Source organism: Nicotiana tomentosiformis, chromosome 2 (assembly GCF_000390325.3).
Source record: "Nicotiana tomentosiformis chromosome 2, ASM39032v3, whole genome shotgun sequence".
NCBI lineage: Eukaryota > Viridiplantae > Streptophyta > Magnoliopsida > Solanales > Solanaceae > Nicotiana > Nicotiana tomentosiformis.
In genome coordinates this window covers 164,444,962-164,457,880 of record NC_090813.1, presented here as the reverse complement: position 1 = coordinate 164,457,880, position 12,919 = coordinate 164,444,962, and the positions used below count along the sequence as shown (strand labels likewise).

General features: G+C 41.5%; 1 protein-coding gene across 1 annotated transcript; it reads right to left on the bottom strand.

The window, feature by feature from the left end:
- Positions 1–1,483: 1,483 nt before the first annotated feature.
- LOC138905986 (uncharacterized) lies at positions 1,484–1,912 on the bottom strand. The gene has a single exon (XM_070194501.1). The coding sequence runs from the start codon at positions 1,910–1,912 to the stop codon at positions 1,484–1,486; it is 429 nt and encodes a 142-aa protein (XP_070050602.1).
- Positions 1,913–12,919: the final 11,007 nt, after the last annotated feature.

The following is a 12,919-nucleotide window of genomic DNA, read 5'->3' as shown; positions in this document are numbered from 1 at the left end:
GAACGTAGTTCGTGGATTATGATAACAATGATGAGGATGACCGAGCCTGACTTAGGCAGCCTACGTATCCAAATGGAATCAGATCAAAGCGTAGTTCAATTATAACAGATGCAAAATGATGAGATTAAGAATGAAAATGGCCGAGTCTGACTCAGACATCCAACGTATCCAGATGGAATCAAGATAGAACATAGTTCAATTACAAAAGATGATTGAATCTGATAAGGATTGCCAAAGTATTCCTTTCTGAGAAAATTAAGTGGGCGTAGTTCCTGAGTAACATATAAAAGTGATATTTGGTTTTTCTATTACAGGATAAAGGGGGAGAGAAACCGAACCCTATGTAGGTTGGCTACGTATCCCTCCGTGGGAAGTCAGGTTGAACGTAGTTCTATTACATCAAAACCTAACTCTATATATCTTCAAACATAATATCTCTTGATTGCGTCTGGCTTCTTCTTGGTGGGGAAAGATTTTCTTCAAGACCAACTGCCCCGGTGTGAACTAGCGAGGTTTCAGTCTCTTGTTGAATGAGCTGGCCATCCTATTTTGATATAGCTGACCATGACATACTCCCTCCATTCTTCTCTCGTCAATGAGCATGAGTTGCTCATGTATCACCTGTATCAATTCAATGTCATCCAATTTTGCCTCTTAAATGACCCTTAAAGATGGTATGTCAACTTTTGCAGGTATCAAAACATAAGTGTCATATACCAACATGTATGGTGTTTCCCCAATGGATGTTCTCATGGTGGTCCGATAACCCAGTAAAGAGAAAGATAGTTTTTCGTGCCATTGTCTGTAATTGTCCACTATCTTTCGTAGAATCCTCTTGATATGCTTCTTGGCTGCCTCTACTGCTCCATTCATTTGCGGCCTGTAGGCTGTGGAATTGTGGTGGATGATTATGAACTTATCGCAGATTTCTCTCATGAGGTCATTGTTGAGATTAGCGGCATTTGTCGGTGATAATGGACTCTGATATTCCAAATTTGTAGACAATGTTGTTTCGGGCGAAATTTGCCACTACCTTCTTTGTGACGACTTTGTAAGAATAGGCCTCCACCCATTTGGTGAAATAGTCGATATCTACCAAGATTAAATGGCATCCATTTGATGCGGCGGGCTCTATAGGTCCAATCACGTCCATTCCCCAAGCTACAAACGGCCAGGGTGAACCCATTACGTTTAACTCATTTGGCGGAACCTGGATGAAATCCCGGTGAATTTGGCACTGGTGACACTTCTGTATGTAGCGCATACTGTCGCTCTCCATAGTCATCCAAAATTATCCAACTCTTAAGATCTTCTTGGCTAATGTGAACCCATTCATGTGGGGTCTACACATTCCTGCAAGTATTTCTTCTAATAACCTGGTTACCTCGGCAGTGTCTACACATCTCAACAAACCTAAACCTGGGGTCCTCCTATACAGGACTTCCCCGTTGAGGAAAAGGTGGTTTTCCAGCCTCTTGAGGGCTCACTTTTGACCATTAGTAGCATTATCCCGGTATTCTCTGGTTGCAAGGAATTCAGTAATGTTGTGATACCATGGTTTGCCATCTGGTTCTCCATCTACATGGAAGAAATAGGCATGTTGATCCCTGATCTCTACCTCAATAGGGTCGATGTGGTTCTTGTCTGGATGCTGAATCATAGATGATAGGGTTGCAAGGGAATCGGCGAACTCGTTCTGAATCTTGGAGACGTGCTTGAACTCAATCTTCATGAACTTCTTGCATTGCTCCTTCACGCAGTGCATGTATGGAAGTATCTTGACATTTTTGGTGGACCATTCTGTTTGGACTTGGTGTATCAATAGATTTGAATCCCCTATGACCAAAGGTTCTTTGACGTTCATGTCGACTGCTATTCTGATCCCAAGGATGCACGCTTCGTATTCAGCCATATTATTGATACCACATAATCTTATCTTTGCTGATGCTGGATAGTGTTGTTAGATTCTGAAATCAGGACTGCCCCAATTCTGACTCCTTTGAAGTTTGATGCTCCATCGAAAAGCATTCTCCATCCAGGGTACGATTTTGGAATATCTTCTCCAGCAAATAACACTTCTTCATCGGGAAAATACATGGTAAGTGGCTCATAATCCCCATCCACCGGATTCTCTGTGAGGTGGTCGACTAAAGCTTTCCCTTTGATAGCCTTTTGGGTTATGTACACAATGTCAAATTCGCTGAGGAGAATTTGCCATTTAGCCAGCTTTCCGGTAGGCATCAACTTATGGAAGATGTACTTGAGCGGATCGAGCTGAGATATCAAATGCGTAGTGTATGCTGACATGTAATGCCTTAGTTTACTGATGTAATTCAATCTACCCAGGAAACTCATTACATCTTTCTTACAATTTGGTAGTGGCAATTCCTGAATAGCCTTGATTTGGATGGGTCCAGTTCTATCCCCTTCCTGCTTACAATGAAGCCCAACAACTTTCCAGCGGGGACTTTGAACATGCACTTTGCCGGGTTCAACTTCAAACTGTACCTTCCCAGGCATTCAAAAAATTTCTTCAGATCGTCCCAGTGCTCTGAACTCTTTCGAGACTTTATGATGATGTCATCCACATACACTTCAATCTCATTATGTATCATGTTGTGAAAAAGGGTCGTCATGGTCCTTATGTACCTGGCACTGGCATTCTTGAGACCAAACAACTTGACTCTATAGCAGTAAACTCCCCAAGGTGTGGTGAATGCCGTCTATTATGCATCTTCCTCATGTATTAAGATTTGGTGGTACCTAGCGAAACAATCCACAAACGATTGCAGTTCATGCTTCGCACAGTTGTCGATGAGGATATGGATATTTTTCAAAGTGAAATGATCCTTTGGACTAGTTTGTTAAGATCTCGGTAGTCCACACATACTATGATCTTTCCGTCTTTTTTGGGTACTGGGATGATGTTTTCCAACCAGCTTGGATAGTTAGTGACCCTTACTAAATTCGCTTCTATCTGCTTGGTCACTTCTTCCTTTATCCTCAGACTTAAATCAGATTTGAATTTTCTAGGTTTCTACTTGACCGGCAGTCTGGTAGGATCGGTGGGCAATCTATGTGAGAAAATATCAGTGCTTAATCCTGGCATGTCATCATAGGACCATGCAAACACATCGATGTACTGTCGGAGGAGCCCAACAATTTTTTCCTTCTGCTCGGCTTCTAGGTGAATGCTGATTGTGGTTTCTTTTACATCTTCTTCACTTCCAAGATTGACCATTTACGTTTTTTCGAGGTTGGACTTTTTCTAACTCTCCAACTGCTCTATCTCTTGCGGGAGATTTTCTGGCATCATACTCTCGTCGTACTCCTCATAATCTGGGTCGTTGCGCTCGACGGTTTGTTACATATCATAATCGTGAAATGCGGGTATTTAGCATTTTTATTACTGAAAAGAAAAGCTAAGTATAAATAAAGCAGTAAATAAAGTTCTAACTTTTGAGAAAATGATTCTTTTTATTTCATCAAAAGAGGAATGTCTTAAGCGTTCAAAAGAGACAAATGACAAAAAGGTACAGACATGGTGCATGCCTCAATTGACCGTGTGCTTTTCAAAAAGAAAACTTTTACAGTTCCACACTAAAAAGACTCCCGACGAACCAAAAATGGACTGGGGGTACAATTCCACAGCTTCTACCCTGGTTCGGCATCCCTGATAGTCGGTGTCTTGATGTCAGTCCCTTCACAAAATTCTTCAATCATATTCACGAACAACTTTCCCATCTCATCGATGATATAATCTTCTGGTAATGAACTCTAACCCGGACTTGAAACATGCTATGGCACAAAAATCTTTTCCTCGGAGCTACCGGTAGGAGCTTTCCTATCCGAAGGCTGATATCCTATCCTGCCCTTCCTTTCTGCCCATTATGTTCAATTGGCTCTGTGATTCCGTCTGACCTGGCTCCCAGCCATGTTCCTGGCCCGTATCCATATTTCATCATCTCGCTCATAGCCATCCTGGATCTATACGGTGACTGCATTCCCATATTTTGTTTAGTCTTTTCCATTTATGTAGTCTGCATGAATTCCACTACATGGAAAGCTGTTACACTCCATATTTACGTATGTAAAAGTGCATCATAAGCAAACCAATGTAAGACCAAAAATGAGATCATCTTTGGAAGTATATAAAGTAAGTTATTATGTTACCTTGAAGATTACAAATATTGAATATCATGAAAAACAAGTATAAAGAGGGTTGGAAGGTTCAGAAGCTAAGGAATTGAAGAAAATAATGTTTCGTCGAAAGTCGACAAGTTAGGAATGTTATAACCCGTACCTTTGGGGTGAGACTAGGGTTCTTAACATGATAATAAGGTTATGTTATGAGTTATGTTAGTTGTATGGTAGTCGTGTGTTATGTTTTGAGGTCAAGCAAGTTGTGGAACAAAAGTCGATGGAAGTCATCACTAGTTACGTTCATAAGTTTTACTGAAATTTGGGGTCAAATGTAATTGCAATTTGCTCCCAATATAATTAGAGTTATGGGGTGTTCCACCCATCAAATTGAAGATATATGAGACTATTTTCTAAATCATTAAACCGTTTGTCAATACAACATCGGATAAGAAAGATATATACATTTTTGCGAGACTGCACAAACTGCTAGGTGACAAGTAAGTGTGTCACCTACTTGCTTAAATGAGAGGATTATATATGTCCAAAAATGGGCCAGTTAGGGTCGTCCAAAGAGACTTTTTAAAGGACTATTTCCTTCATATATTACACTGATAATACGGCATAATAACCAGACATAAGCGCCTGCAAAAATCCTCCCAAAAATTGCACACAAACCCTAATTGGTTTTCTCTCCATTTCAAGTTCTAGTTGGAAGTAAAACCTAGAGTTTGAAGAACCAAGATAGGAGCTGAGTTATTCAACAAATAAGGTAAGTTTACTGCTCTCTTTCAACCATTTTTTTCTGATGGAGATGTATGGAAAGTCGTTCTATATTTGCAAGAACTCATGGGACGGTGATCGGAAGTCGTGAGTTCGAGTTATTCACTTGTAGCGGACTGTTTTGTGGACTATTTCGTGTTGCTGTTGGACTGCATGTTTTGCCACTGTTTTATGGAGTTTGGAGGAGAAATGGTGTGGAGAAACACCACATAAATTTAGGGTTGTGGGCTGGTCGTTCGTCATAACATTTTTGGGATGTTTGACACTACTACGATGGTCGTTTTGTGTATGAAGAGATTAGGGTGTTTCAGGCTGTTTTGTAGTAATTGGTGGTGTATATAAGATTGGAAAATAATGTATATATGTTGTTATTGTTGTGTTCTTGTGTTGTTGGTGTTATCTTGAATTTGGAGGGAGTAAGGATTATAGGGGAGATGCTGCCCGTTTTAGTACAAAATAAGCTTGTCATTCATTGTGCGATAGTTGTACCTTTCGCAACTTAATGATAGTATTATTATCGTTGTTGTAGATTAAGGTGCGAAGAGGTGAGTTCAACTTGGAGATTGGAAAGATTGTGATAAGGTATGTTAAGGCTAAACCTTTCCTTCATTTTTGCATGATCTTGTAACTACATGAGTTTGATAACGAGACATAAAGAGAAGTTCGTATTCCTGAACTTATGTACATTATCATAGTCTCATAAGTTATAGTATTCTCCCTTATCGGGACTTTATATTCAGTTAAGTATTGTTTTCTTTCAGTCAAGAGAGCAGAGGGTCTATATATACATAATTATAGTACTTTCACCACCATCGAGCTATAATCGATGGGCAGGCCCGTATTGGGCAACCTCTGATCAGCTGGTAAGTTATATACCGAGCCAACTGTGTCTGAGCGCCTATGATCGAGGCCATAATGGCCGAGATACAGAGCCTAGTACTGCCGATCGCCTATTAGTGAGCCTAATACGGTGAGCAATTACATATACCGAGCCTTATAGGGCCGGACAACTATTTTACTTACTATATTGAGAGAGTTGAATCAGTATCAACAGGTAAGTATATCTCCAGATCATCTTTGACTCCCAGTTACTTTCAGTTATTTAGATTATCAGTTTAGTTTTAGCTTTCAGTTATTCTATTGCCTTATATACTAGGTACATTATTTTGTAGTGACGTCCCATTCATGGGGACGCTGCATTTCATGCATGTAGGTTCAGATAGATAGCCTGGTAGACCTCCTCTGTAGTGTTGTCCGTGATCTGCTTGATCAGTAAGATCCATGTTCTTCGGAGTTGCCGGGTCTAGGGTTTTGAGTACATATTGTGTATATATGTATATATATATATATTATGGGTAGGTTGGGGCCCTGTTCTGACCACAGTACATCCATCAGTAGAGGCTTGTAGACCTATCCTATCGGTTAGTGCATTATGTTAGGATTGTAGGCCTTGTATGTATATGTTGTTTGTTTGTCAGTTGTAGTAGTTATGACGCCTTGTCGGCCCAACATTATATTGATGTTTAGTCAGAACTAGTTTCCATTCAATTTTATATTTTGTTTAGCAAAATGTCTTGCAATGTGGTACCATGGTCAAAGTATGACATTGTATGTTCAGAATCCCTCAGTCGCAAGTTAGTACGCTAGGTTAAGTGAGGCACCGTGTGCCAGTCTCGCCCCCCCCCCCAGGTTTGGGACGGGATAAATTTGGTATCAGAGCAGTTCTATCCTAGAGAGTCTACAAGCCGTGTCTAGTAGGGTCTTGTTTATAGATGTGTTGTACACCACATTATATAAGCACAAAACTACAAGGCATTTAGGAGTTGTTTAACCTTCTTTCAAATCTAAATCGTGCTATAGAACTGAGTTATAGGATATTTGAGTTAAACTTACATGTTCGTGTTTGCATACATAGATGATGGTGACTAGGAAGACTACGAGAAGTTAGATGAGAGATATAGCAGCAGGTGAGGGGACCAGCAGGGTACCCCGGTAGATGGGGCCCAGTCTGAGGCCTAGGATGAGACCCCTACTCAGCCATTACCGGCTCCTCCACCACCTGAAGAGATTCCTAGGGATACCGTACCTCTAGTTACCCCTCCACTTCCATCAGATCAGGACTTGAGGAGTGCAGTGCATTTATTGACACAGTTGGTAGCTACCCAGCAATAGGCTAGGGCATCAGCTAATGTAGGATCTTCTGAGGGGTCTAGGAGTTCAAGGGTCCGAGAGTTTATTGCTTTGAGTCCCCCAAAGTTCATGGGGACAAATCAGAGGGAGGAATCGCAGGATTTCATAGATTAGCTTCACAGGATCTTTCGGGTTATGCATGCCACAGAGAAAGAGGCAGTTGAGCTGGTAGCTTTTCGACTACGAGATATAGTCGTCCTTTGGTACGAGGGATGAGGGATATCCAGGGGACGTGATGCACCTCCACTATTTGGGAGAAATTGTCAGATGCCTTCCTTGAGAAGTACTTACCGCGGGAGATCTAGCAGGCTTGAGTCGATCAGTTTCTAGCCCTCAAGTAGGGCAATATGAGTGTTCAAGAGTATAGTCTCCGTTTTGGCTTATTGGTTAGATATGCTCCACCCATAGTTGCTACTATACGGGACAGGATCCACAGGTTTATAGCAGGGTTGGCCCCAGAGTTGACCGAGGCATGTTCCACTGCTGCATTGTAGGATAGTATGGATATCTCCCAGATTCAGGCACTCGCCCAGAATATAGAAAGGGGTAGGCATCGACAGCAGGGTATAGAGAGGACTAAGCAAGGGCAGCGTAAGAGGATGAGATTTGCCAGGTCTCAAGAACAGTCTCAGGGTAGTTATAGGCCCCAGTACTTTGGACAACCACCTAGGCCTCCACTGCCTTAGTTACAGGGTTACAGATATGACCTCTATACTCACTTAGGTCCAAGTGAGAGCTCACGGGCATTGGGTTTGCAGTGACAGTGAGGTGTAGGGTAAACATGGTCATTTCTGCCGCGGTGTAACATCTGTGGTAGAGGACACTTGAGCCAATGCCGAGCACGTTCCGATGCTTGTTATACATCTCAGCGTCCGGGGCATATGATGTGAGATTGCCCAAGTAAAGATTCGGGGGATACAACCAACAAGTTCAATAGCAGGATCATCTATGTTCGTGCATCCTTCAGGGCGCGAGTCTTAGTCTTCGACTGGTAGAGGTCGAGGCAGAGGTAGAGATTCCAGTTCAGGTGGTAATCAGAACTGTATCTATGCTTTAGCGGGTCGACAGGGCTAGGAGTCTTCACCAGACGTTGTGACAGGTATATTGACTATTTTCTCTCATGATGCTTATGCCTTGATAGATACATGATCTACTTTATCGTATATTACCCCATTTTTCACGGGGAAGTTTAGTATAGTGCCTGAAATACTAAGTGATATTTTTGTGGTATCTACACCGATCGGAGAATCGATTATTGCTAGACGAGTTTACCGAGGTTGTACGGTGACAGTTTGTAGTCGTCAGACCTCAGCCGACCTAGTTGAGCTATAGATGATGGATTTTGATACTATCATGGGCATGGACTGCTTGGAAGCTTGCTATGCCACAGTTGATTGCCAAGAAAAGGCAGCCATATTTCATTTTTTGGGTGAGCCAGTCCTTGAATGGGCAGGTAATACAGCGATACCGAGAGGTAGGTTTATTTCCTATCTGAAGGCGAGGAAAATGATCGCAAAAGGGTGCATTTATCATATTGGGCGAGTTAGAGATGCAGATACTGAGATACCCACAGTTCAGTCTATTCCAGTAGTCAGAGAGTACACAGATGTGTTTCTAGATGAGCTTCCAGGTATTCCTCCAGAGTGAGAGATTGAGTTTAGCATTGATTTGCTTTCGGCAACTCAGCCAATATCCATCCCTCCATATAGAATGGCACCTGCCGAATTGAAGGAGTTGAAGGAGCAGTTAAAAGATTTGCTGGAGAAAGGTTTCATCAGGCCCAATACCTCACCTTGGGGTGCACCAGTACTATTTGTGCGGAAGAAAGACGGCTCGCTGAGGATATGTATCGATTATTGGCAGCTGAACAAGGTAACTATTAAGAATAAGTATCCACTTCCAAGGATCGATGACTTGTTTGATCAGTTGTATGGGGATAGATGCTTTTCAAAGATAGATTTGAGGTTGGGGTACCACCAGGTCAGAGTTTGGGAGAAAGATATTCCGAAGACAGTCTTTAGGACCCGACATGGCCACTTCGAGTTCTTTGTCATGTTCTTCGGCTTGACAAATGCACCCGCCATGTTTATGGATTTGATGAATAGCCTATTCCGTCCATTTATAGATTTGTTCATGATAGTATTTATTGATGATATTATGGTTTATTCATGTTCCGAGGAGGAGCATATAGACCACCTGTGAGCGGAACTCCAAACCCTCTGTGATCGTAAGTTGTATGCTATGTTTTATGAATGTGAGTTCTGGTTGAAGTCTGTAGCATTCTTGGGGCATATTGTATCCGATGAAGGTATAAAGGTAGACATTCAGAAGATTGAGGTCGTGAAATCTTGGCCTAGACCTACAACTCCGACAGAAGTTCGTAGCTTTCTAGGCTTAGCAGGATACTACCGGAGGTTCATAGAGGGTTTTTCTTCCCTTTTGGCACCATTGGAGAAGTTGATGCAGAAAGAATCTAAGTTTCAGTGGATGGAGGCTTGCCAGCGGAGTTCCTAAGAGCTTAAGAATAGGTTGACCTCAGCGCCAGTTCTAACACTTCCAGAGGGTTATGCCGTGTATTGTGATGCCTCAGGTTTCGGGTTAGGATGTGTTCTGATGCAACATAGGAAGGTCATTGCATATGCTTCAAGGTAGTTGAGAAAGAACGAGAGGAATTATCCGACCCACGACCTCGAGTTAGCTGTGGTTGTCCATGTACTTAAGATATTGCAGCATTATTTATATGGTGTTCATGTTGATGTATTTACAGATTATAAAAGCCTGCAATATATCTTCAAGCAAAAAGAGTTGAATTTGCGACATAGGCGATGGCTAGAGTTATTGAATGATTACGGCATTAACATTCTCTACCATCCAGGGAAAGCTAATGTTGTAGAACATGCCTTAGGTCACCTATCTATGGGTAGCTTAGCACATGTAGAGGATGAGAAAATAGAATTAGCTAAAGAGATTAATCAATTGGCTTGTTTGGGGGCTCGGTTAGTAGATTCTGACGATGGTGGAGTTGCACTCAAAAACATTGCAAAAAAATCTCTCATAGCTGAAGTCATGGAAAGGCAGTACGAGGACCCAGAGTTGGTCGAGTTGAGAGAGCGAGTTCCATATCAGAAGAAGCCTTTGTTAGATCTCAAGGAAGTTGGGGTTCTTAGATACAAGGGTCATTTGTGTGTCCCAGATGTAGCAGGGCTACGAGACAGGATTATGTCAGAGGCACATTATTCGTGGTACTCCATTCATCCCTGGTCGACGAAGATGTATCATGACATTAAGGATGTGTATTGGTCGAACGATATGAAGAAGAACATTGCTGCGTTTGTCGCCCGGTGTCCTAGTTGGCAACAGGTGAAGGTAGAGCACCAGAAACCCGTAGGGCTAATGCAGACTATAGAGATCCCGATGTGGAAATGGGAGGCGATAAACATGGACTTTTTCACGAGTTTGCCTCGTTCTCATCGTACGTTCAATTCTATATGGGTTATAGTCGATAGGCTCACAAAATTAGCCCATTTCCTACCAGTCAGATCTACATATACAATCGAAGATTATGCGAAGTTATATATTAAGGAGAAATTGGGGCTACCCGGAGTACCAGTATCTGTTATATCAGATCGTGGGGTCCAGTTTCCAACACATTTCTGGAGGTAATTTTAGAGAGGTATAGGGACTTAGGTGAATGTCAGCACATCTTTTCATCAACAGGCTGATGGACATGCCGAGTGCACAATTTAGATGCTCGAGGATATGTTACGAGTATGTGTGTTGGATTTTAAAAGAAGTTGGGATAAACATCTACCTCTTATCGAGTTTGCATATAATAATAGTTACCACTCCAGTATCCATATGGCTCTGTACGAGGCTTTGTATGGGCGTAAGTACAGATCTTTTATAGGGTGGTTTGAAGTTGGAGAATCTGGGTTACATGGGCCAGACCTGGTTCAGCAGGCCGTAGAGAAAGTAAAGCTTATCCAGGAGCGACTGCTGACAGCTCAGAGTCATCAGAAGTCATATTATGACATGCGACGAAGATACTTAGAGTTCGGGGTTGATGACTGGGTTTTCCTAAAGGTGTCGCCTATGAAGGGCATGATGAGGTTTGGCAAGAAAGTTAAGCTTAGCCCACGGTATATTGGGACTTATAGGATTATTTGAAGAGTGGGCCGAGTAGCTTATGAGTTAGATTTGCCCTCGAAATTGGAGTCTGTCCATCTGGTTTTTCATGTACCTATGTTACGGAAGTCAGTGGGGATCCTACCCGAGTAGTGCCCACTGATGATGTACAGATCATAGAGGACTTATCGTACGAGGAAGTTCTGGTTACCATCCTAGATCGATAAATCTACAAATTACGAAATAAGGATATTGCCTCTGTGAAAGTTTTATGGAGAAGCAAGAACGTGGAAGAGATGACGTGGGAAACAGAGGATGAAATGAAGTCTAAATATCCCCACCTATTTCAAACTGAAGATATGGCTCGAGATGGGATACTTCAGCACAGCTCTATTCTAGCCCGTAGGTCATCAGGTAAGCTCTTATTTTTGACTTTCAGTATTTATAATTGATGGTTGTGTGAGGCCAAGTGTTGCTATTTATAAACATTGGCCATGTGTTGCATGTATAGTATGTTTTATGCCTGCTTGCAGGTTGGTTTTAGTCTAGAGTACGGAGGAGACTCCGGAACAATTTTCTCAAGTCTCTAAGAGTAGACATTCGTGGATGAATGTTCCTAAGGTGGGAATGATGTTACACCCCATATTTTCGTATGTAAAAGTGCATGGTAAGCAAACTAATGTAAGACCAAAAATGAGATCATCTTTGGAAGTATATAAAGTAATATATCATGTTACCTTGGAAGTTACAAATATTGGAGATCATGAACAACAAGTATAAAGAGGGTTGGAAGGTTCAGAAGCAAAGGAATTGGAGAAAATAATGTTTCATGGAAAGTCGACAAGTTAGGAATGTTATAACCCGTACCTTTGGGGTGAGAATAGGGTTATTAACATGATAAGAAGGTTATGTTATGATTTATGTTAGTTGTATGATAGTCGTGTGTTATGTTTTGAGGTCAAGCATGTTGTGGAACAAAAGTCGATGGAAGTCATCACAAGTTACGTCATAGGTTTTACTGAAATTTAGGGTCAAATGTAACTGCGATTTTCTCCCAATATACTTAGAGTTACGGGGTGTTCCACCCATCAAATTGAAGCTCTATGAGTCTATTTTCTAATTAATTAGACCGTTTGTCAATACAATATCAGAGTAGAGTGATATATACATTCTTACGAGATTGCGTAGACTGCTAGGTGACAAGTAGGCGTGTCACCTACTTGCTTAAATGAAAGGATTATATATGTCCGAAAATAGGCCAGCTCGGGTCGTCCAAAGAGATATTTTAAAGACATATTTCATTCATATATTACACTGATAATAGGGCATAATAATCAGATATAAGCTCCTGCAAAAATCCTCCCCAAAATTGCACACAAACTCTAATTTATTTTCTCTCCTTTTCAAGTTCTAGTTGGAGGTAAAACCTTGAGTTTGAAGAACCAAGATAGGAGCTGAGTTATTCAACAAATAAGGTAAGTTTACTGCTCTCTTTAATCCATTGTTTCTGATGTAGATGTATGGAAAGTCTTTCTATAATTGCAAGAACTCACGGGATGATTAACGGAAGCCGTGAGTTTGAGTTATTCACTTGTAGCAGACTGTTTCGTGTTTCTGTTGGACTGCATGTTTTGCTACTGTTTTATGCTGTTTTGAAGGATAAAGGGTGTGTAGAAACACC

What these genes read in the sequence shown, in the direction of transcription:
- LOC138905986 (XM_070194501.1), bottom strand. Translation starts at nt 1,912, where the DNA reads ATGGCTGAATACGAAGCGTGCATCCTTGGGATCAGAATAGCAGTCGAC.